Raw genomic sequence first — 23522 nt, forward strand, 5'->3', positions numbered from 1 at the left:
CAGCTCATTCCCTCCCTTTTCGTAGATAATAATCTTTTTTATTCAGAAAGCTGGACAAAGAATCATTGCTGCCAATACACAAGTGTTGAAAAGAGTTAGGAATGAGATAAACCAGTCAGTAGTGATTAAGTAATGTCAAGCTTAAGTTTTAAAAGTATGTCCATTGTGGGAGAATGGGAAGGCAAAGCAATAAGGAATTTCACAGTTTTGAGGTGGTATTGAGTTCCACATTCTAATTGCTCTGTGGAAAGACATTTCTCCTGAATTCTCTATTAGATTTGTTAGTGGTCTTATATTGGCCCCTAGTTTTGATCTTCCCCAATTTGATCTGTACATCTATTCTATCAAACACTTTCATAATCTTAAGTACCAGTATTAAGTCACTCCTCAACCTTATCTTTTTTTCCCCTCAGACTATTGACAAGTTAGGATGGGGATGGCAGGGAATAGGAAGGGTGTTAGCCAGTATAAGTAAGAGAGAGGAAGGACAAGCAGCTAGAAACATGAAGATGGACATGCCCTAGGGGAAATGAGAAGTGACCTCAGGTTGGTGAAAGTGGTATCAGGACAAGGACTTATTAAAAAAATAAACTAAACTTAAATAAAGCTTAGCAGGCAATAAAAGGACATAAAAAAGCAAGTAGTTAAAACTTACCTGTAGGGAACATGGGCAGGAAATAAAAAAATAAGTGTTTAGCATATAATAACTGTGGCACTGCCTAGAAGAATAGACTTGTGAGAGAGAATTTAACCATCGCCCTTTGACATTCAATGGCATTACCATTGCTGAATCCCGCACTATCAACATCCTGAGGGCTACCATTGACCAGAAACTAAACTCGACTAGCCATATAAATACTATAGCTGCAAGAGTAGGAAGCCTGCTGCGAGTAACTCACCTCCTGACTCCCCAAAGCCTGTTTCCCATGTACAAAGCACAAGTCAGGAAACGTTATGGAATACTCTCCAAATGGCTGGATGAGTGCAGCTCCAGCAACACTCAAGGAGCTTAACAAAATCCAGGACAAAATTGGCATCCCTTCTACAAACATTCACCACCTCCAACAGTGATGCATAGTGGCAGCAGTATGTACCATCCACAAGATGCACTGCAGGAACTCACCATCGCTCCTTAGACAGTACCTTCCAAACCTACGACCACTACCATCTAGAAGGACAAAGGCAGCAGACACATGGGCACACCACTACTCGAGCATCCCCTCCAAGTCACTCACCACCTAACTTGGAACTTTATCACCATTCCTTCACTGTTGCTCGGTCAAAATCCTGGAACTCTGTCCCTAAAAGCACTGTGGGAATATCTACAGCACATGGACTGTAGTGGTTCAAGAAGGCAGCTCACCACCACCCTTTCAAGGGCAATTAGGGAGGGGAAATAAATTCTGACTTTTGCCAGCGACACCCACATCCCATGAATGAATAAAAAAAAAGAGGGAACTTGGAGGAGCAAGTGTAACCCAGCTAAAATTTAAGTATAGTAGTGTCTAGCCATTTAAATGAATTCCCAGGTGTTACAGCAAGGTGTGTCAAAGTTAATGTTGTAAACAGAGAGTGTGTGGTAGGTATATAAAGGCCTACACTTTCTCCCAATATTTGAGGCACATTGCTGATGGAGGGGGGTTTTCATTCTTTCAACATGCCCTTCACAATCTAGGCTGTATTCAAGCAAGTCTTGACTTTAAAATTCTTGTTCTTGTCTTCAAGTCCCTCTATGGCCATGCCCCTTCCGATCTCTATAATTTCTTCCAGCCCCACAATATATGTTTTTCTAATTCTGTACTCTTGTGTATTCCCAATTATAACTGCTCCACATTCCCAATTATAATTGTTCCACCTTCAGTTGCCTAGCTCTTTGTATTCTCACTCTACACCTTTCCACCTCACTTACCTCCTTCAAGACACTCCTTAAAACTACCACTTTGGATAAGCTTCTGGTCACAATAAATAAAAACAGAAAATACTGGAAAAATTCAGCAGGTCTGACAGCATCTGTGGAGAGAGAAACAGAGTTAACATTTCAAGTCCTATATGACTTTTCTTCAGAGCTTCTGGTCATCTGACCTAATGGCCCAAATGTGGGGAGTCATACCCTGGAGTTACCCCAGATGATGTGCTGGGAGACCCCTGGAAGTCCCCAGGCAAGGACTGCTTGTGAATGGCCTGGGAAGTTCAGCTTTTCATTGGGCATTGACCCTGCATCTGGAACCCATTAAACCCCAATTTAAATTGGAAATTTCGGATGGTTCTGACTTTTAGCAGAATAGTTACCCAAGAAAAACTAGAAGCATTAAAACCACTTCTAACTCCTGGGCAATCGTCCTTCTGAAACCACCTTCCAGCACCCGAGTGGACTTCCCGACTACCCTTCCATGCCCCAACTAAACCCCCCTCATCTGCCCAAACTACCACCCAACACCCCCCACCCCAACTACCACCTGACCCCCTGACCATCCCACCTCCCGACTACTCCCCAAACCACCTGACCATCCCCACCTCCCAATTACCCCCCGACCACCTGACCACCCTCACCTCCTGACTACCCTCCCCAACCACGTCTCCAACTCCCCTACTACGTCCCGCATCTCCGACTACCCCCCCCGACTATCCCCTCCACACCCCCCAATTAATCCCAGCTACCCCTCCAAACCCCACAACCATCATCCAACCCCTGACTATACCCCACCCCTTGACTATCCTCCCAACCCCCTGGCAACCACCAGACCCCACCCATCCACCTCCCTAACTATCCCCCTCGTCCTCGACTACCCCCCCCCAACATCTCCCCCTGACCCATTCTACCCACTTACCTTCTTTCCTGTTAAAGTAGATGGGGCCTATAAACATACTGGTTTATGGCAGCTAGTGTGGGCCAGTTTCTGGGCCAAGATGAAATGGGATCTCAGAAGCTTGCCACAATACATAAAAGATAGCCAGTGAGTTGCCTTGTCGAATTTCTTCTTATTTCAAAAATGTAACGAAATGAATGAGGGCTGCACATTGCTGTAGCCAGGACTCCGCTGCTAATGAGTGTGCAGTAATTTGGCAGTTAGACAGAATAAAAAAATGAGCAATAGGGTGAACACTGACAGGTTGGTTGGCCTGTTTCCATCTTGTAACTTCCATCAATTTCAACACCTCTTCTGCTTGATCTTCAATACATTCAGACAAAAGCTGGTTGGATATGTAGCTTAGTCAGGAAGTCACGAAGAATGAAGGCCTCACTGTTTAGTAAAGGAAATGTGAGATGTGTTGGATGATTTCTTTTGCATACCCTGCTCCTCTCCCTGCCCTTTTCGTTCTCTGCAGTATGTTGTTACCATTGCATCACTTACCCTTCTTCAGAGTATATGCCCCCACCACCTACCTACCCATTCCCTACCAGCATCCTCTCAGTCACAATGTCGCCAATCTCTTTGCTGCTTACAGCATCTATTCATTATCCACGGTTTCATTCTGCCCACTTGCCAAATTACTGTTTACCGCTCACGTACAAGCGTGCTCTGCTCTCATCTTCTAGATCTCTTTCCAATTTCTTGTCCTCTCTGATTGCATACAGCCTTGCCTTTGTGTTGATTGCTCTCTCTCAACCTCCTCCATTTCTCAAGGTGATAATCAGAACGTCTTTGATTGTTTTCAAATAACAGTTGAATTTTCAAAGCAATATCAAATTAGGATAGGAAAGGGTAATCTTCCCCCCTCTCAAAGATCCGTATGAGATTAGAGTTGAATTAAGCTGTTAAAATTTACCCTCCTAGAGTTTGCCAAGTAATTTTGGAAATCTAAAACAACTAGAAACTAAAGAGAAACATGCTACTCAATATGAAAATTGTGTAGATTAAACATATGCCATATAACCAATCTTTTTTCTATATTCCTTCATGGGATGTGGGCTTCACTGGCTGGGCCTGCATTTATTGCCATCCCGAGTTGTCCTTGAGAAGATGATGGTGAGCTGCCTTCTTGAACTGCTGCAGTCCATGTTCTGTACGTACACCCACAGCGCTGTTAGGAAGAGAGTTCCAAGATTTTGACCCAGTGACTGTGAAGGAACGGTGATATATTTCAAAGTCAGGATGGTGAGTAACTTGGAGGGGAACTTGTAAGTGGTGATGTTCCCATGTATTTGCCACCTTTGTTCTCGTAGGTCAGGCTTGTCCAATCTTTTCGTGTGGGGTGCCACATTTCAAAATTTTTCCCACTCAAGAGACTAACTATCAAATTGAGAAAAGATAAAGTTTGGCACAACATTAAACATCAATTAAAAAGAACCCTGAGGTATGAAAAGGAAAGCTTGGTTTCCCTCACACCTCGCTCATCTCCCTTGCATCCTGCTCCAGCTCCCTTATGCCCTATTCTGACTCCCTCAGGCCCCCTTACCTTCCCCTCAACTCGCCTGGACCCCGCTCCAGCTCCCTCATGGCCCCCTCTAGTTCCTTGCTCTCCGCTCCCCGCCTCGCTGTCCAGGTCCTGGAACTTACCTTAAAAACTTACGTTCCCACTGTTTGCTGCTCATCCAATCACAAGTTCATTTTTCTCTGCATTTGCTGATGATAGTTGCTCACCAGTGAGCCATTATAAGTCAGTTGAATCTCCAACAAGTTTAGCGGGCTGTGTCCAGAGGCCTTGGGGGCAGCAATGCTGCCCATGCGCCATGAGTTAGAGAAGCCTGTTCTAGGTGGTGGAGGTTGTGCATTTGGAAGGTGCTGTTAGGGTCTTGGTGAGTTGCTGCAGTGCATCTTGTAGATGGTACCTACTGCTGTAATTGTGCATTGGTGGTGGAGAGGGTACCAGTCAAGTGGGCTATTTTGTTCTGGATGGTGTCGAGCTTGAGTGTTGTTGGAGCTGCACTCATCCAGGCAAGTGGAGAGTATTCCATCATACTCCTGAGTTGTGCCTTGTAGATGGTAGACTGCCTTTGGAGAGTCAGGAGGTGAGTTACTCACCACAGGATTCCTAGCCTCTGACCTGCTGTTGTAGTCACAGTATTTATGGCTAGTCCAGTTCAGTTTATGGTCAATGGTAACGCCCATTATTAATATTGGGGGATTCAGTGATGGTAATGTCATTAATGTCAAGGGGAGATGGTTTGATTCTCTTTTGTTGGAGATGGTCATTGCCTGGCACTTGTAGGACACAAATGTTACTGGATCTGACTTTGGATTACAAATCACAACCCTGACAGTCAGTTAGTCTAAGTCTTGACCTTTGGGAGAGGCTGAACTCTTCAACTAAAAACTTTCATGGGGATATTAAAAACAGAAAAATAAGTTTTGATAGATTAGCCAGGTTATTTTGATATTGATGATTTGGTTTGAAACCATATTTGGGTATATTTTAGAAACTTCAATCATTGAAAAGAATTGTCGCTATTTTTTTCCCAAAAATATTGAGTGAGGTGAGGCAGCAAATAAAGTGTCACTTATTGGCAGGGCAGGTAATTATAACTGGCCTAAAATTTAAAAAAAGGAAAGAAAATGCCTTAAATACTCAGGTCAAGTGGTATCTGTGGAGAGAGAAACAGTGTTTCAGGTTGATGACCTTGTATCAGAATTAGAAATATAACAGGCTTAGGCAGGTGTCACAGGGAAAATGTTAGAAGCTATTATTAAAGATGTTATAGCAGGGCACTAGCAAAAAATCATGGTAATCAGGCAGAGTCAATATGGCTTTGTGAAAGGGAAGTCATACATAATCAATTTATTGGAGTTCTTTGAAAGTAACATATGCTGTGGATAAAGGAAAACCGGTGGATGTACTGTATTTAGATTTGTAGAAGGAATTTGCTAAGGTGTCACGTCAAAAGTTATCACAAAAAAATAAAAGCTCATGGTATAGGTGGTAATATGTTGGCATGGATAGAAGATTGGCTAGTTAACAGGAAACGGGGTAGGTAGAAAGAGTAATTTTCTTGTTGGCAAGAGGTAATTAGTTGTGTGGCACAGGAATCTGTGCTGTGGCCTCAACTGTTTACAATTTATATAAATGACTTGGATGAAGGACCGAAGGTATGGTTGCAAAATTTGCTAATGGCGCAAAGATAGGTAGGAAAGTAAGATGTGAAAAGGATATGAGGAGACTACAAAGGGACATTGATAGGTTAAATGAGTGGGCAAAGATCGGGCAAATGGAATATAATGTGGGAAAATGTCCATTTTGGAAGGAAGAATAAAAAAGCATATTACCAAAATGGTGAGAGATTGCAGAGCTTGGAGATGCAGAAGGATCTAGATGTCATAGTCCATGAATCACAAAAGGTTAGTATGTAGGTACAGCAAGTAATTAGGAAAGCTAATAGAATTTTATCATTTATTGCGAGGAGAATTGAATACAAAAGTAGGGAGGTTATGCTTCAGTTATATAGGGCATTGGTGAGACCAATCTGGGGTACTATATTTAGTATTGGTCGCCTTATTTAAGGAAGGATATAAAGGCATTGGAAGGAGTTCAAAGAAGATTTACTAGACTAATATCTGGAATGGGCGAGTTATCTTATGAAGAAAGATTTGGCAGACTTGGCTTGTAACTGCTGGAGTTCAGAAGTGTAAGAGGAAATTTGATTGAAACAAGATCCTGAGGGGTCATGACAAATGGATGAGGTGAGGATGTTTCCTCTTGTGGCAGAATCTAGAACTAGGGGTCAGTGTTTAAAAATAAAGGATCACCCATTTAATACAGAGATGACAATTTTTTTCTCTCAGGGGATCATGAGTCCTTGAAACTTTCTTCCTCAAAAGGTGGTGGTAGCAGAGTCTTGAATATTTTTAAGGCAGAGGCAGATAGGTTCTTGATAAGCAAGGGGGTGAAAGATTATAGGGATGCAGTAATTATGGTTTTATTTAGTGTGTAACTAAGAATAGTACTTGTTAAAGAAGATCACACGATCCGTAGTAACCAATAGGAGTAGCAGCGCAGGTGCCCTCAGCAGTCAGTGCAGAATCTGAAGTTGTGGTGCTGCGATGTTCCACACATACCAGGCAACCATCTGAATGACTGAACTTGTAAATTCCTTACCCAGTGTAAATAATATGTTGTCTTGAAAAATATGCACTTGTAAATATATACATAGCTGAGTTACAGGGGGAGGAATGTAGTACTTATGGTTTTGTTTAGTGTATAATGTACCTTTAAGAATAATATTTAAGATCACATGATCTGTAGTAGCCAATTGGAGAGTAGCACAGGCTACCTCAGCAGTCACTGTAGAGGTAGAGTTGGAGTTGAAAGCACATGTGTAGTTGCTGCTGAATATGTTTTAAATCACAGAATCACAGTGCAGAAGAGGCCCTTCGGCCCAACAGGTCTGCACTGATACGTGAGAAACACCTGACCTACCTACCTAATCCCATTTACCAGCACTTGGCCCATAGCCTTGAATGTTATGACGTGCCAAGTGCTCATCCAGGTCCTTTTTAAAGGATGTGAGTCAACCTGCCTCCACCACCCTCCCAGGCAGAGCATTCCAGACCATCACCACCCTCTGGGTAAAAAAGGTTTTCCTCACATCCCCCCTAAACCTCCTGCTCCTCACCTTGAACTTATGCCCCCTTGTGACTGACCCTTCAGCTAAGGGGAACAGCTGCTCCCTATCCACCCTGTCCATGCCCCTCATAATCTTGTACACCTCGATCAGGTCGCCCCTCAGTCTTCTCTGCTCCAACAAAAACAACTCAAGTCTATCCAACCTCTCTTCATAATTTAAATTTTATCCCTGGCAACATCCTGGTAATCTCCTCTACAGTCCCTTCAGTGCAATCACAACCTTCCTATAATGTGGCAACCAGAACTGCACACAGTACTCCAGCTGTGGCCTCACCAAGTTTCTATACAACTCCAACATGACCTCCCTACTTTTGTAATCTATGCCTCACTTGATAAAGGCAAGTGTCCCATATGCCTTTTTCACCACTCCACTAACATGCCCCTCTGCCTTCAGAGATCTATGGACACACACGCCAAGATCCCTTTGTTCCTCAGGACTTCCTAGTGCCATGCCGTTCATTGAATACTTCCTTGTCAAATTACTCCTTCCAAAGTATATCACCTCACACTTTTTTGGGTAAAATTCCATCTGCCACTTATCTGCCCATTTGACCATCCCATCTATATCTTCCTGTAGCCCAAGACACTCAACCTCACTGTTAACCACCTGGCCAATCTTTGTGTCATCCGCAAACTTACTAATCCTATCCCCCACATAGTCATCTATGTCATTTATATAAATGACAAATAATAGGGGACCCAGCACATATCCCTGTGGTACGCCACTGGACACTGGCTTCCAGTCACTAAAGCATCCTTCTGTCATCACCCTCTGCCTCGTACAACTGAGCTAATTTTGAATCCACCTTATCAAATTACCCTGTATCCTATATGTATTTGCCTTCTTTATAGGTCTCCCATGTGGGACCTTGTCAAGGGCTTTGCTGAAATCCATACAAACTACATCAACTGCTCTACCCTCATCTACACACCTGGTCACCTCCTCAAAAAATTCAATTAAATTTGTTAGGCATGACCTCCCTCTGACAAAGCCATGCTGATTATTCCTGATCCCTTGCCTCTCCAAGTGGAGATAGATACTCGCCTTCAGAACTTTCTCCAATAGTTTTGCTACCACTGACATGAGACTCACTATCTTGGAGTTCCCTGGCTTATGTCTTGCAACCCTTCTGAAATAGCGCAACCACATTAGCTGTTCTCCAGTCCTCTGGCACCTCCCCTGTGGCCAGAGAGGAATTAAAAGTTTGGGTCAGAGCCCCTGCGATCTCCTCCCTTGCCTCCCTCAGCAGCCTGGGACACAAATCATCCGGACCTGGAGATTTGTCCACTTTTAAGCCTGCCAACACCTCCAATACCTTGTCACTCCCTATATCAATTTGCTTAAGAACCTCACAGTCTCTCTTCCCGTGTTCGATACCTTCATCCTCATTCTCTTGGGTGAAGACGGATGTGAAGTATTCATTCAACACTCTAGCGATGTCCTCTGGCTCCACCCATATAGTACCCCCTTGGTCCCTTATGGGCCCTACTCTTTCCCTGATTATCCTCTTCCCATTGATATACTAATAGAATATCTTAATGTTTCAACCCAATAAGTGTCTGTAGATCAACTCCAACAATAATAGCAACTCGGCCACCCTTACAACAAACTGGTGATGAAGATAGGATAGGATTGAAGAGTAGAAATCAAGTTAGAAAGAAATCGGCACCGTACGTCACCCAATGATTGTAAGTAACAAGCTCCATTAGAATTGAAGAAGTAATCTTCTCTCAAAATGCCACAATTTGGGAGAAATGATCCTTTTGAACCAGCCACAGATGACTGAACTCATTACATAGAACGCCTCATGTTCTTTTTTCAAGCGAATGAGTTACGGGGAAGAAGAGGCGAGCAATCCTCTTGAGTACTTGTGGGAGCAAAACTTACAGTCTGATTTGAAGTTTGACAACACCCAGTGCCCTAGATTTGAAAAATTTCAGTGAATTGGTGGACCTCATGAAGGATCATTTTCAACCAAAGCACTGTGTCACAATGCAGAAGTTCAAGCTTAATTCACAAAATAGAGACAAAGGTGAGATATTTGCATGCTCTGTGGCAAATTTGAAGACCATAGCACGCAGCTATCTATGGTGGCCTGGGATGAATGGTGAAATAGAGAGTTTAGCAAAGCACTGTGTGCAATGTCAGCAACTACAAAGGTTGCCAGTGACAACTCCTGTACACCTATGGGAGTGGCCAGGTAGTCCCTCGGTGCGGTTACACATTGACTACGTTGGACCTTGCCTGGGAACAACGTTTCTGCTCATTGTTGATGCCCATTTGAAATGGTTGGACGTATATGAGGTGAAGCCACCAACATTGGCTGCTACATTTGTGAAAATATGTCAAAGTTTTGCCATTCACGGACTACCAGAAGTAGTAGTTTCTGATAATGGCAAGGCATTTATGAGTGCTGAGTTTCAACGGTTTATCAGCCTCAAAAGTATCACTTGTGAAAACGGCACCGTACCACCCTTCCTCAAATGGACTAGCTGAAAGGGTGGTTCAAACATTCAAGGTAGGCATGAAAAAGCTAACTGGCGATTCCTTGGCAACCAAGCTAGCATGCTTTCTTTTTCATTACAGGACTGCCCCGACACAACAGGTGTCACACCTGCTGAGTTATTGTTGAAACACTCTTGTAGGGCGAGATTGAGGTTAATAATAGAGAATTTAGAGGGGAGGGTGGAAAGGAGCCAGGGAAGCCAGAAAACTTGACATGAATCGCATAGTCGCAAAAGGAAATTTACCATGGGAGAGGCGGTATAATTGAACTTCAGGGAAGGACCAAAGTGGTTACGGGGTGAAATAAGTGCATTGACTGGACCTCTATCTTACCACGTGGAGACGGAAGGTCAGATCATCCAAAAACATGTGGACCATTTAAGGGAAAGAAAGGCAAATCACCAAGATTTGGTTCTAGCAGTGATCATGACTGGGTCTGCATTTCCTGTTGAGGATACTCAACCTAGGACAGACATGTAGGATGTTCCTATAAGAGTTGAGGATACAGAACTGCAAGTGCCCACCGAAGCACCTGATGTTCAGGCAACTCCAGAAAAGGAGGTTCCTGACAAAGATTCTGAAGTTGTGGAGCTGCAATGTTCCACATGTACCAGGAAACCATCTGAACAACTGAACTTGTAAATTCCTTACCCAGTCTAAATATTGTGTTGTCTTGAAAAATATGAACTTGTAAATATAATATGTATAGCAGAGTTAAAGGGGCCAGAATGTAGTAATTATGGTTTTGTTTAGTGTAATGTACCTTTAAGAATAATACTTAAGATCTCATGATCTATAGCAGCCAATAGGGGAGTAGCATGGGGTACCTCAGCAGTCACTCTAGAGGTAGAGTTGGAGTTGAAAGCACATGTGTAGTTGCTGCTGAATATGTTGTAAATAAACTTAACGTTTATTGGGAAGACAAAATGCAGACTGGGTGACTGGCAATGTTCCAAAAAGCATTCGGCCTGCAAGTGTGACCCTGAGTTTCTGGTCATTTGTCACTTTAATTTTCTACCTCATTCTCACCCTAGCCTCTCTATCCTGTGCTGTTCCAGAGAAAGTCAATGCAAGCACAGGGAACAGCATCTGATCCACCCAATAAGTGTCTGCAGATCAAATCCATCAATAGTAGCAACTCAGCCACCCTTACAATAAGGGGTAGGCGGGAATGTGAAATTGAGGTTACAATCAGATTAGCCGTGATCTTATTAAATGGTGGAGCAGGCTCGAGGTGCCAAGTGGCCACTCCTACTCCTGCTCCTAATTCGTATGTTCATAGGTAGAGGCAGGGAAAGGGGGAAGGGGAAGAAGAAGAATAAAAGGGAAAATATATAAGGTGAAAGGCAGGAGAGAATAAATGACAAAAAGGCTAATAGGACGAGAAACTAAAGATAGGTTCAGACGAGGTGTAAATGGAAATAGTAGATGCATTACCAACAGCCTCTCTGCAAAATAAAATGGGGACAGTAGCTGTAATGTCAAATTGTTGAACTCAATGTTAAGTCGAGAAGGCTGTAAAGTGCCAAACTGAAAGATCAGATGCTGTTCCTTGTGCTTGCATTGAGTTTCCCTGGAACAGCACAGGAGGCCAAGCATAAAGGGGCTAGGGTGGGAATGAGGCAGAAAATTAAAATGACAAATGACCAGAAACTCAGGGTCACACTTGCAGGCCGAATGCTTTGTGGAACATCGCCAGTCACCCAGTCTGCATTTTGTCTTCTGAATGTAGTGGAGACCAGTGTGAGGAACGAATATAGTATACTAAATTAAAAGAACAATTACTATTGTAATTGCAAATGGTCAATGCTTAAAATTCCAATTTGAGTGCCACCTCATGGCATCACAGCGGACAGTTTTGGTATGACAGGGAATTGTTGACATTTTAACATCAGATTTACCATTGGAAATGTTTGCCTACAAAGTAAAGTTATGAAACGGGACAGGTTTATGCATGGTAAGTCTACACAATATTTAAAAAATATTTGTTTCCATAATGCACTAGTGTATGAAGGGCAAACATGTTGAATGGGCGGGAGAGAAAGAGGTTGGAGCTGGTGTGTATTTATGGTATGTCCACTAATTACAACTCTTGCAGAAGTACTGCTTAAATATCTCTGTGCACCATAGTGGGTGTGGTAGGCACCAGCTGCAGACTTATTACACAGATTCTCAGTATGATCTAAAGGTATGATATGTTTAAAAGAAAACCATGATAAGCACTGTGCAAGGTTGCTGAAAAGGTTAACAACAGTATAATGCAGGTCTGTTTAGAAATCTGATCCAAAGGGTTTAACTGTCATTTTATATATGTTCTGCAGCCTTGACAAATGTCTTGTGCACATAAAAATATCAATCTGGATGATATCGGTTGGGTACAGCAGCCACAATTCTGCAAGAGTCGGGGGTGGGGGGGTGGAGATATTGAAATGACCAGATAGCCAGCAGAATAGAAGAAGAGGGAGGCTATTTGAATACTGATGTGTCCCACAACAACTTCCATTTCCATTAATGACATGCTCATCAAGGGCAAACAATGGGACCTGCTGCTGCTGATTTCCCTGTGCTTGTCAGTGTGTGTGCTGGTAACGCCATTCTGTCAGTCCCTGGCTGCAGTTAGAGACCTGCACACTAATGAGAAGTGCTCTCTGCCATCAGCGCCGACAGGTGCTTCCGTAGCTGGGACATGCTCCATTCCCTTTCCCTAAACCGCTCTCTCTCCTTCTGAACACCCTGACAGACACCATGAAATGCAGAAATTAACAGCCCCATCATGTTGTGGTGCTGCTCGCAGAGAAAGCAGAAAATCAAGTTGTCACACCGTGTGCGGTGATAAACCTACAGATCCATTCTCTATTGCTGCCCTGTAATAGCAGGAGCCAGATAACTCGATGGATCATGGGCTCCAATATTAGTTTCAGCTGCACTTTACCATATCATTAACAGTATTTTCAGCTTTCCTTCAGTGCTGGAATCAGCACTATGAGCCTCACATAAACAAGATGTATAATTGGTATCTCTCACACTGTGATCTATGGATAAGGGATCCTTATAGAAACAAATTAATTAAAGTACTGATTGCAGTAAATAACACAACAGCAAATGTCCAAGATGTTGAAAACCTGAACTGATAAATCCATATGAATGCTCAGGATTAGTGACAATAACTACTAGAAATGAGAAATTCAGGGTGCAGCATTGGTAGAACACCACAGTATTTATTTCAGGGTTATGAAAGCCACAATTCACAAGCACAAATGAATCATTAAGGTATTTTACACGTGAAATGAACCATTGGTTATCACTAACACTTTAGTCCATTGAATTTAATGTTTAAAATATAAACTCCTCTACTTCTGCAAGTTATTTTCTCAATCTTTATAAATCAATCCTCCTCCTTCCCTCGTACAAAGGAAGGAAACTGCATCGGCTTGAACTTTGCTTCATAACCATTAGGAGATGCACAAATGTAATCCAAGTTGAATTGCACAGTAGATTCGCTATTCCTGCTGTGACAAACTATTCACCTCCATTCAGTATCTCCCGCAGTGACTGAGTGCAGATCTGGAAGGCTGCACATGCAGAAATGTAGAGAGATGCATCAGTGCATGGTACTACTACAGAATATTTCACTTTTTGGAAGTTGCAACATGAGCATTACTCAAGACCTAAGACATTTATACTTCGATTATCCATTGTTCACAACATATAGCAGTAGGATAATAGAAAGCTTTGTATGTGTGACATTAGAGCTTTATTTTCATTAATATTACATTCTACTTTTGTTCCAGATCAATGTCCATTAATTTACACTAAGTGAATTATGCACAGTGAAAGATTTCATTCAGCATGCAACATCAACACAAATGTGCACTTTGAAGCAGTTGTCACTGGACAAGCATTAAGGAGCCAATTTGTCCCTTACCCAGCCAGGAATACTAAACTCAGTGTACCACCATGTTGGCTGAGATCAGTGAACTTTGACAGGAATGAAAGTAGGGATCTTCTGGTTTCATGGCTCATGACCACAAAGGGCAGTCTATTTACAATATATTGTCCTACAGAAGAGACCTGAGCTTAAAATTCTAACTGAATTTAAATAGTATTTCAACTGACATGTAAAGAAACAAGTTGAACACTTATAATCTGATTGCAAAGTCATCATATTTGTGGGTCATAAAATGCAGCTCTTTATGATTCTATTTTAAAGATTGGCTTAGTATAAATTTACAACTGTCCTTATGACTGCATTGTGCAATCACTTTTACTTTAATCATCACAACCAATTGTTTCAAAGATAGAGACTGTATTTTTATTCAGTACCAGAAAAGTTTAGAAAAAAAATCAATAAGATGCCAGGAATACTGTCATCTTTTATTGGAGGCTCATGGGACAGTGTATGAATGAATCTTTAAAATAAGGGAAGCCCAAGATGGCTGCTGACAGATCTGTGCTGCTACCAAAAATAAGCTCAATGAATTCAAACACAGCCACGGAAAATGTAACCATGCTTTCAAGAATCAATTTTCAATCAGCTGGCAAAACCACCCTTTGGCAAGATTAATGAGGATGAAAAAAATATTTTAATTGAAGATGCTCTTAACAGTTAGCATGTTGATGCAGCATGAAATTCAGAACTGGTTTTAAATCTGAATGAACAGGACCAGTTATTTCAGAAATCTCTTTCTGCCCAACACCCAAAAACCTAATTAAACATTTAGGAATCATCCTCTGTGACATGTGACCACCTTGACATGAGTGTATTTTAGTCCTTTCTAAAAGGTTGTTAAAAGAACCACAACCTTGTCAATTAGGATTGATTTAAAAGCTGCACATTGTCTTACTTGTGAAATGTATATCAACTTCATACATTAAACAATTAACGGAATCATGAGAAGCCAAATTAATATGATTGGAGAAAGAGGTGGAAATGGCAGTCAGTCACCATTTCAACATGTATTTTAACACAAATGAAAATCCCTTATCTTAACAAACAATGCTCAAAAGATTTACATAATTGACATTACAAACCAACCATTTGTTTAAAAATGGTAGAAATTAGGTTTTGACTTTTTTTGGTAAATATATATTTATAGTGCATGTGATCAATAGACTTGATAACTGACTCCATTGATTCAGCCTGGCAGTTACTTACAAGAGAAATGTCAACATACCATGTTTCATCCAATAATCCTATGCTTGTAATATCTTATGCCTTCCTAAAGTAAATATTCTACAGTTCAATGTCTATATAACTGATATATATGCACCTCCTGTTCCTACAGCAGTTATATAGACAGCTGTCTGCAGTGAGGTGGAGAATATGTTCTCTCGAAATGCAATATTACAATTGTGGAATTGCTAGATGAATCGTGTGTGAATCACCAATGAAATATAACACATTCACGTTGCACCTAGTAAATACTGCAGAGTCTGTTCCCATAAATGTTGCTGCCAAATTGGGTATGACAAAGCATTAAACAAATGAGGGGGAAAAAAAGAACAAAGATGGAAAAGCTATTAAAAAAAATGAGAACATATAGGGAGATATCACTTTAGAAATGTTAAAACACGTGACAAGCAGTTAAGAATCACAAGGCGGGGTGAAGAAGAAAGAGGATACATGAATGTTAATTACGTGCACATTACGATACACTTTCCAAAAAAAAAGATAGGCAAAGATATATATGTCATTGTTGAATGAGGTAAGCTTATCTTTTGGTTAAGTAAGCAGCCTGAAATCCTGATCATTGAGACCAGGCATTAGATAGAATATATAAACAGGAAGCTGTTAAGTTTAGGTTTCTAAGATGAGCAAATCATAAAATAAAAAGTAAAACTGAGCAGTATTCGCTGTTAAAAAGGTAACAACTCATTTAGAACTGTAAATGGTTTATTTTCCCATCAAATTAGATTTTTTTTTTTGCAAAGCCATTTCAGCAGATCCAGCCACTCTATTGAATACTGCACACCAACCCTTGCCATTTCTGAATAAATTTGACTTGTTAATATAGCAGGCTTTGTTTACCAAGTAAAATCTGCTAACAACAAATATGGTTCAATTATCATGTCAGAAATGTTCTCTGAGCTGGCTCTTTCGTTCACCAGCCTCAATAATCCTCCAGGTTTTTAAATCCAATAAAATCAAATGAGTGAGAAAAGCCATCAGCCCGTTAAAGTCGAAAGACATGCCATCTCATCTACAGAGAAACAGACCATTTCCATGTCTAGGCTGAAGAGCTGTCTGCACTGGGGATAGTACTATTCTATTTGATTTATGGTATAATAGTGTGACAAATGATGACAAAAATAAACTTTTACTGCAGTGAACTGCTCCTTTATTTATGAAATTTTGCCAAGTACTGAAATCTTTTATCTGCAAGTTGTACACGGAGTGGAAACGAGTGATTATGGTGCAGTAATAGTAATACAGTGATGGAGGCAGAGTCCGCTGTAAATGGATTGAGGTAAAATAACTACCGCACCATGATAAATGTGAACAGCGCTTTGCTGACAGATGATCTAACAGGTGTTCATAACAACTATATAAGAGGATTTATTTATGACTGGCCACAGCCGCAGTACTGTAAATCAACTGAAGCAGATGTACACCAGCAAACACAAGTCCCTGATGTAACAACTACACAAGAACAGGGGGAAAAATACTGTTTGGAATCCTAATCATTAAATAATTACTGCACAGAGATATACCAAATCCAGTTACAGCACTCAGTGCCCCAGAAATAAATTCTAAGATGGGAACCTGTTTACCTATTTGGAAATTTCATAAGCTCACTTTTGCATTTTACTTCCAAAACAAGTGGAGAAGGAAGAAAATAAACAGCATTAGAAGCATCTCCAAGTACTGTTAGTGACTATTCTCTACAGACTAACAATAGTAATTGGAAAACTGGCACATAATCAAGATTAAGATGCAAGCAGGCTGTTCCATAAGCAGCCATTTCCCCTTTTTACTTTGAACTGAAAAAAGGCCAACAGAATTTCTACATTATTTACCAATTTATACTAAAATAAAATTATAATTCAAATACAAACTGTACTTTTCCCCTTATATAATTAGGGAAAGCTGCTATAGTCTCCAAGAAATTACAATTTGCAACAGTAATCCAGAAAGATGTAAACAGTATATCTACTAAACTTTGAAAGCTCTAATCATCAGAAATACATCTTGTAAAAAATCATTGTTAGGCACAGTGCTTTACAACTAGTGACCACATTGGAGCAATTTTTACTCAAAACCATCTCAATATTTTTCAGTCCTTAGAAGGCCATGATTCATAACCATTACAAAAAGGGCAAGGAAAGGACAGCAAGATTATTTTGCCTCTTTCTTTTAGCCCCACACCACTGCATAGTTGTAACTCCTTTCCAAGCTTCTGCGATGTTGATAACAAGCCAACCACTAGGAGGTGCATTAGAACAATTTGAAGCAAGTTCCCTAATGAAGGAGATGGAATTGAAGGGAAACTGCACTCCCTTTCTAAATGCTAAGTGAGGATGTGTACACAGATCACAGGAATGACAAAACCCTTGAAATGCACAGTCTGCTAGATAATGTTTGAGTATGGCTGTTTTTTTAGAATAAATTTTGTGATGGGGTCATACCTGAATGAGTCCTGATAATGAGTTACACCCAAATCATCAATCTCCCCTTCTCATTTACTGATCACCTGCTCTGCATTTCTGGCAAAAGCAGGTTTAACTTCAGATGTCCAGTGTTCAGTTTTCTTTACAGAAATCCCAAAACTGAAAGCATCATATCTGATCATGCTTATGGCAACACACAAAACAAAATACTGAGATCAGGGTTCTGTAACATAAATACTAAAAGGGAATTAACATAACACAAAAGAAAGCAGTAATCAAACAAGTGAAACATTTTTTTGGCAGAAGATATCTTTCTTTGGATGAATTTTACCCTCAATTTTGGACCAATACAAGACAGACTCCATTCAGGCGAGGGGTTGGCACCAATAAATTTTATAGCACTATCGTCTTCACCCATTTAACAGACACCCTTTCAAGATTTCTACAATAAACTCTCAGACTATATGGTTGGACATTGATTCTTTTGCGACCATCCTCACTTTTCAAATTAATTTCTTGGAAACTACATGAAATGCGACAGTGAAAATGTTTTATATGCAGTGGTTCCACACACCTCTGGAGAAAGCTGATGTAAGAACAAAAGGCTACAATGTTAACTTACATTCAATGTTTGCCCATTCAAAAGAAAATACCCTTAACACCATATCGAAACAATACAATGGAAGATTTGGCCATCTTTAAATCCAGCAGCTCAACATTTGGATTGTTACTTGGAACTGTGCTGCTTTCATGGCAAGCAAAAGAAAAGGATTGTGCTAAAGAATATAATGGAATTTCAAAGCAGATTTCAACAAGATTGTAACTGCGTGGTTTACATATTACTGCTAGATGGAGGGGAGTCTATTACAAACGAAAGACGACAGCAGTGGCTGGCCAGCACATTGTTTGCCAGACACTTGCTTGCAGATATATCTTGGTCACTCTTGAGACAGCACAGACTTCAGCTCCCGCAGCAGCACTGAACCAATCACAGACTTTTCCGTGTTTATACTGAGCTGCATTGTTGATCCTTCCTTCACTTCTATTGTGATTAGTACCAAAGCTCCACTGTTCACAGTTTTTGCTGCAAACCTGAAAAATAAAATTCAGGATTTAAAAAAAAAAATATCAAGCTCACTAAAATACTCCCCCACCTCCACCCTCTCCCCGTCCCCACCCCACAACCACCCAACCATATAATTATAAGTACTTGTAGATCTTGCATAGTGTATTACATCATGCACATACAGACAACAGTGGAATATTGTCACTCGTGCATACACTAGACAACTTCGGTTAAAATGATCCTCCACAAACTACTGGCGTAAAGTCTGCTTCAACTATTGCTGGAGAAACCATGTGTTCAGCACATACATGAAATTGTCACCCTGATATTATAGATAGGCAAGGCCACACATGATCATTTATTTTGGCATGCTACAAAGCTCTAGAACCTGTATTACTGTACTAGCTATTGTGCAAATTGGCTGGCTCGTATCTGACACCACAACAGTGACTACAGCTTCAAAGGTATTTCATTAGCTTTAGAGCATGATGGGATATCCTACAGTCGTGAAAGGTGCTATATAAATGCAAGCCTTTGAGTTTGCTTTGATGCAATACCAAATTGGAGTTGATGGCTGACCAGTTGCAAAGTCCAGAAAACTACAGCACGACTCAAGATGGTTGGGTGGAATTCAAGTGAGCAATGCATTCATATCATTTGAGGATTAAAAGCCCAAGAATTAAGCAATTTTTTTTTTCATTTAAGAACTCTGATAGGAGAATAAATAAAGTCATGTCAATTCAGGATAGGGTGGGCCCTGCAAAGAGGCAGCAGATTGAGCAGCCAGAGGAAATTACCAAGATATTCATGTGTGCAGTAGTCAAACATACACAATAATACTTCGTAAACAAGTTAATTTCACCTGGAAGTCTTATAAGTAACATCAGAACGGGATTAAAAGATGCACCTGAAGTGGTTGTGCAATGACCTTCAACCGACCCCAGGCTTTTTTCCCTGCAAGATGCCAGCAATGAATAATACATTGCAGCATACTCTTAGCTATGTGCTGCTTAGTGATTGGTTTACATTGAGAAATCAACTGAGTAGACTACTGAAATTGCTCTATGACAGCTTGAAAATATAGTGTGGCATTCCTTTGTTCTTTCAGCAGAAGCATTACATAAGTCACTATAACTGAGTTAGTATTTGCATTAAAATAATAGACTGAACCAAGTCATAAGTATGTTATGTCCACTAATATGAATGACAGTAATATATATGATCTAATAACTTGGGCTTGATGCAGATCCACATAGTGATAGCATCTGTGATGGTGAAACAATGGGAGGAAAATTTCTTGGTCCAAGTGAAACTGGGAAATAACTTCTGTTAGAAATTTCAAGCAATTTTGAAGAACTACTTGGAAAAATGCCAAATCAAAGACTCGCAAACTACAATGAAATCCTGCAGTTTACAAGTCTCAGAAAAAGTAACCTCTGCAATATTGCCATTTTCCATCTGAGAAACAAATTTAGGGTCACAGATTTTGAAGAAATTTGAATGGGGGTCACATTAACTTGCAAAGCACTAAGTTAAAGACCCAATTGGAAAAACCGAGGCCTAGTTGTGTATAATTTCCAGTTTTCAAACTAACAGATACCAGTGGGAAATTTCCCAAAGAATCAAGTCATGAAAGATGAAATAGCAAAAATAAGAACTCAAGTAAAATTGGATTTTAAATAGACTTTGGCCAAATATTGGCAGCAATCCAACCTGTGAGTATTGCATGAGTTAGCATCATAGAATGGTTATGGCACAGAATGAAGCCATTCAGCCTGTTGTGTCCGAGCCAGCTTTCAGTTAGTCCCACTTGCCTGCTTTCCAAGTGGCCATGCAAATTTTCTCTTCAGATAATGACTGAATCTGCCTTCACCACACTCTCAGGCAGTGCATTCCAGATCATAAACACTCGTTATGTAAAATATTTCCTCCTCATCTTGCCTTTGGCTCTGCTGTTTAAATCAAAAGGAAAACTGCACTCTTTTCCAAATGCTAAAGCAAGGATGTGTACACAGATCACAGGAATGACAAAATTCTTGAAGCACATAGCTCTGGCTCCCAACCCTTCTGTCGATGGGAACCTTTTCTCCCCATTCACTCCGTCGAGATCCCTCATGATTTTGAGCAAATATCAAATCTCCTTTCAAACTCTCTTTTCTAAGGAGAACATCCCCAGTTTCTCTGCTCTCTGTAACTGAAATCCTTCAGCCATGGAACCATTCCTAAAAATCTTTTCTGCACCCTCTTGTGCCTTCATGACCAGTGTTGTGCCCGTGATTAGATACAATATTCTAACTGAAGATGTACCAATGCTTTGTAACAGGTTCACCATAACCTCCCTACTTCTATACTCTATGCTTCTATTTCTAAAGTTCAAAATCCTATTTGCCTTGTTAACCACTTTCTCAACCTACCTTGCCATCTTCAATGGTTTATGCACATGTACCCCAATTTCTTGTGCTCCTGCACTCCCTTTAAAATTGTAACACTCAGATTGTATTGCCAGTTTTCATTCTTCCTACCAGATGCATCACTTCAGATCTGCATTAAATTAAATCTTTTGTGTGTCTGCCCATTCCACCAGCTCATGTCCTCCTGACGTTTAACACTATCCTCCTCACAGTTCACAATACTTCCAACTTCTGCGTTATCTGTAAATTTTGAAACTGTGCCCCACACACCCAAGTCTAGGTCACTATATCAAGAAAATAAACAGTCCTGATACGGAGCTTCACTGGGTACCTTCCTCCGGTCTGGAAAACAACCGTTCACCACAACTCTCTTTCTTGACAGTCAGTCAAGTTCGTGTGTATGCTGCCACTATCCCTTTTATTCCATGGGCTTTATCTTTGCTGACAAGCCTGTTTTTGAAGTCACATTAATTGCATTACCCTGATCAACCCTCTGTTACCTCATCAAAAAACTCAATCAAGTTAGTTAAACCTATTTGCGCTTAAATAAATGCTGGTTTCTCCTAATGAATCCACATTTGTTCAAGTGGCTGTTAATTTTGTCCTGGATAATCATTTCCAAAAGCCTTCAACCACCAAAGTTAAACTGGCTGGCTTGTAATTTCTTAGAACAATACTTTTTGTAACGAACTAGGGAACAGGCTATTTTAGACCTGAATGTGTAATGACACAGGATTAATTAATGACTCATAGTAAAGCAACTTCTAGGTAAGAGTGATCATAACATGATGGAATTTCACATTCAATTTGAGGGTGAGAAATTTGGGTATGAGTACTAGAGTGTTAAATTTAGATGAAGACAATTGTAAGGGTATGAAGACAGAATTGGCTAAAGTGGACTACTGGGAAAATAGGGTAAAAGGTAAGATGGTAGAGAAGCAGTGGTAGGTACTTAAGGAGATATTTCAGAAATCTCAAAGATATATTCCATTGAGAAAAAAATATGCTGGGAGAAGGATGCACAATCTATGGCTAACTAAGGAAGTTAAGGATGGTATCAAATTGAAAGGAATGATCTATAATGCTGCAAAGATTAGTGGTAGCCCCGAAGATTAGGATTTTTTAAAAGAAACTAGCAAAGGATGACTAAAAAACAAGGAGGGAGAAATTGGAGTATGAAAGAAAACTAACAAGAGATATAAAAACAGACAGTAAAAGCTTCTATATTTATATAAAAAGAAAAAGTAGCTAAAATAAGAGTTGGGCCCTTAGATGAGACAGAATGAATTAAAAATGGGAAACAAAGAAAAGGCAGAAACTTTGAACAAGTATTTTGTCTTAACAGTATAAGACACATAGATTCACAAGAATAGTAGGAAATCAAGACGCAAGAAGGAAGAGGAACTTAATCACAATCACGAGAGAAAAAGTACTAGGAAAGCTAATGGAACTAAAGGCTGATAAGTCTCCTGACTCAATGGTTTGAACCTAGGGTCTTAAAGGGGCATTGCTGGTGGATGCATTAGTTGTAACTGTCCAAAATTCAAGGTTCTGGCAAGGTCCCAGCGGATTCAAAAACTGTAAATGTAACACCACCATATAAGAAAGGAGACAGAAAGCGGGGAACTATAGGCCAGTTAGTCTAACACTATCATTGGGAAAATGCTGGCAGCTATTATAAAGAGGGTAGTAGCAAGACATTTAAGAAATCATAATAAAATTAGGCAGAGTCAACATGGTTTTGTGAAAGGGAAATCATGCACGACAAAAATTAGAGTTCTTTGAGCATGTAACAAGCAGGGTGGATAAAGGGGAACCGGTAGGCGTAGTGTATTTGGCCACATAAAAAGATTACTGCATAAGAGCTCATGGTGTTGGGCATGATATATTAGCATGGATAGAGGATTAGCAAACAAACAGGAAACAGAGTTGAGATAAATGTGTCATTTACAGATTGGCAAACTAATCAGTGGAATGCCGCAGGGATAAGTGCTAGGGCCTCAACTATTTACAATCTATATCAATGAATTGGATGAAGGGCCTGACTGTATTGTAGTCAAATTTGCTGATGATACTAAGATAGGTAAGAAAGCAAGCTGTGCGGATACAAAATAATCTGCAAAGGGATATAGATAGGTTAAGTGAGTGGGCAAAAATTGGCAGATGGAGCATAATGTGGAAAAATGTGAGGTTGTCCACTTTGGATGGAAGAATGGAAGGGCCGATTATTTAAATGGAGAGACTACAGAATGTTGCAGTTCAGAGGGATCTGGGTGTCCTTGCACATGGATCTCAAAAAGTTGGTATGCTGGCACAGCAAATAATTAGGAAGGCAAATGGAATGTTGGCCTTTATTGCAAAGGTAATGGAG

The 23522-nt window shown here is 40.5% G+C and overlaps 1 protein-coding gene across 2 annotated transcripts in view; it reads right to left on the reverse strand.

Annotated features, from left to right (window-relative positions):
- Positions 1–16387: 16387 nt before the first annotated feature.
- The window catches only part of ap3b1a (adaptor related protein complex 3 subunit beta 1a), a 338438-nt gene continuing 331303 nt past the window's right edge, over positions 16388–23522 (reverse strand). For both annotated transcript variants that reach the window (XM_041185794.1, XM_041185792.1), the window contains exon 27: positions 16388–18766. In XM_041185794.1, the coding sequence (XP_041041728.1) occupies positions 18613–18766 (154 nt within the window). In that variant the 3' untranslated portion in view covers positions 16388–18612. The remainder of the gene's footprint in view (positions 18767–23522) is intronic.

Source organism: Carcharodon carcharias, chromosome 4 (assembly GCF_017639515.1).
Source record: "Carcharodon carcharias isolate sCarCar2 chromosome 4, sCarCar2.pri, whole genome shotgun sequence".
In the NCBI taxonomy this organism is placed as follows: Eukaryota; Metazoa; Chordata; class Chondrichthyes; order Lamniformes; family Lamnidae; genus Carcharodon; species Carcharodon carcharias.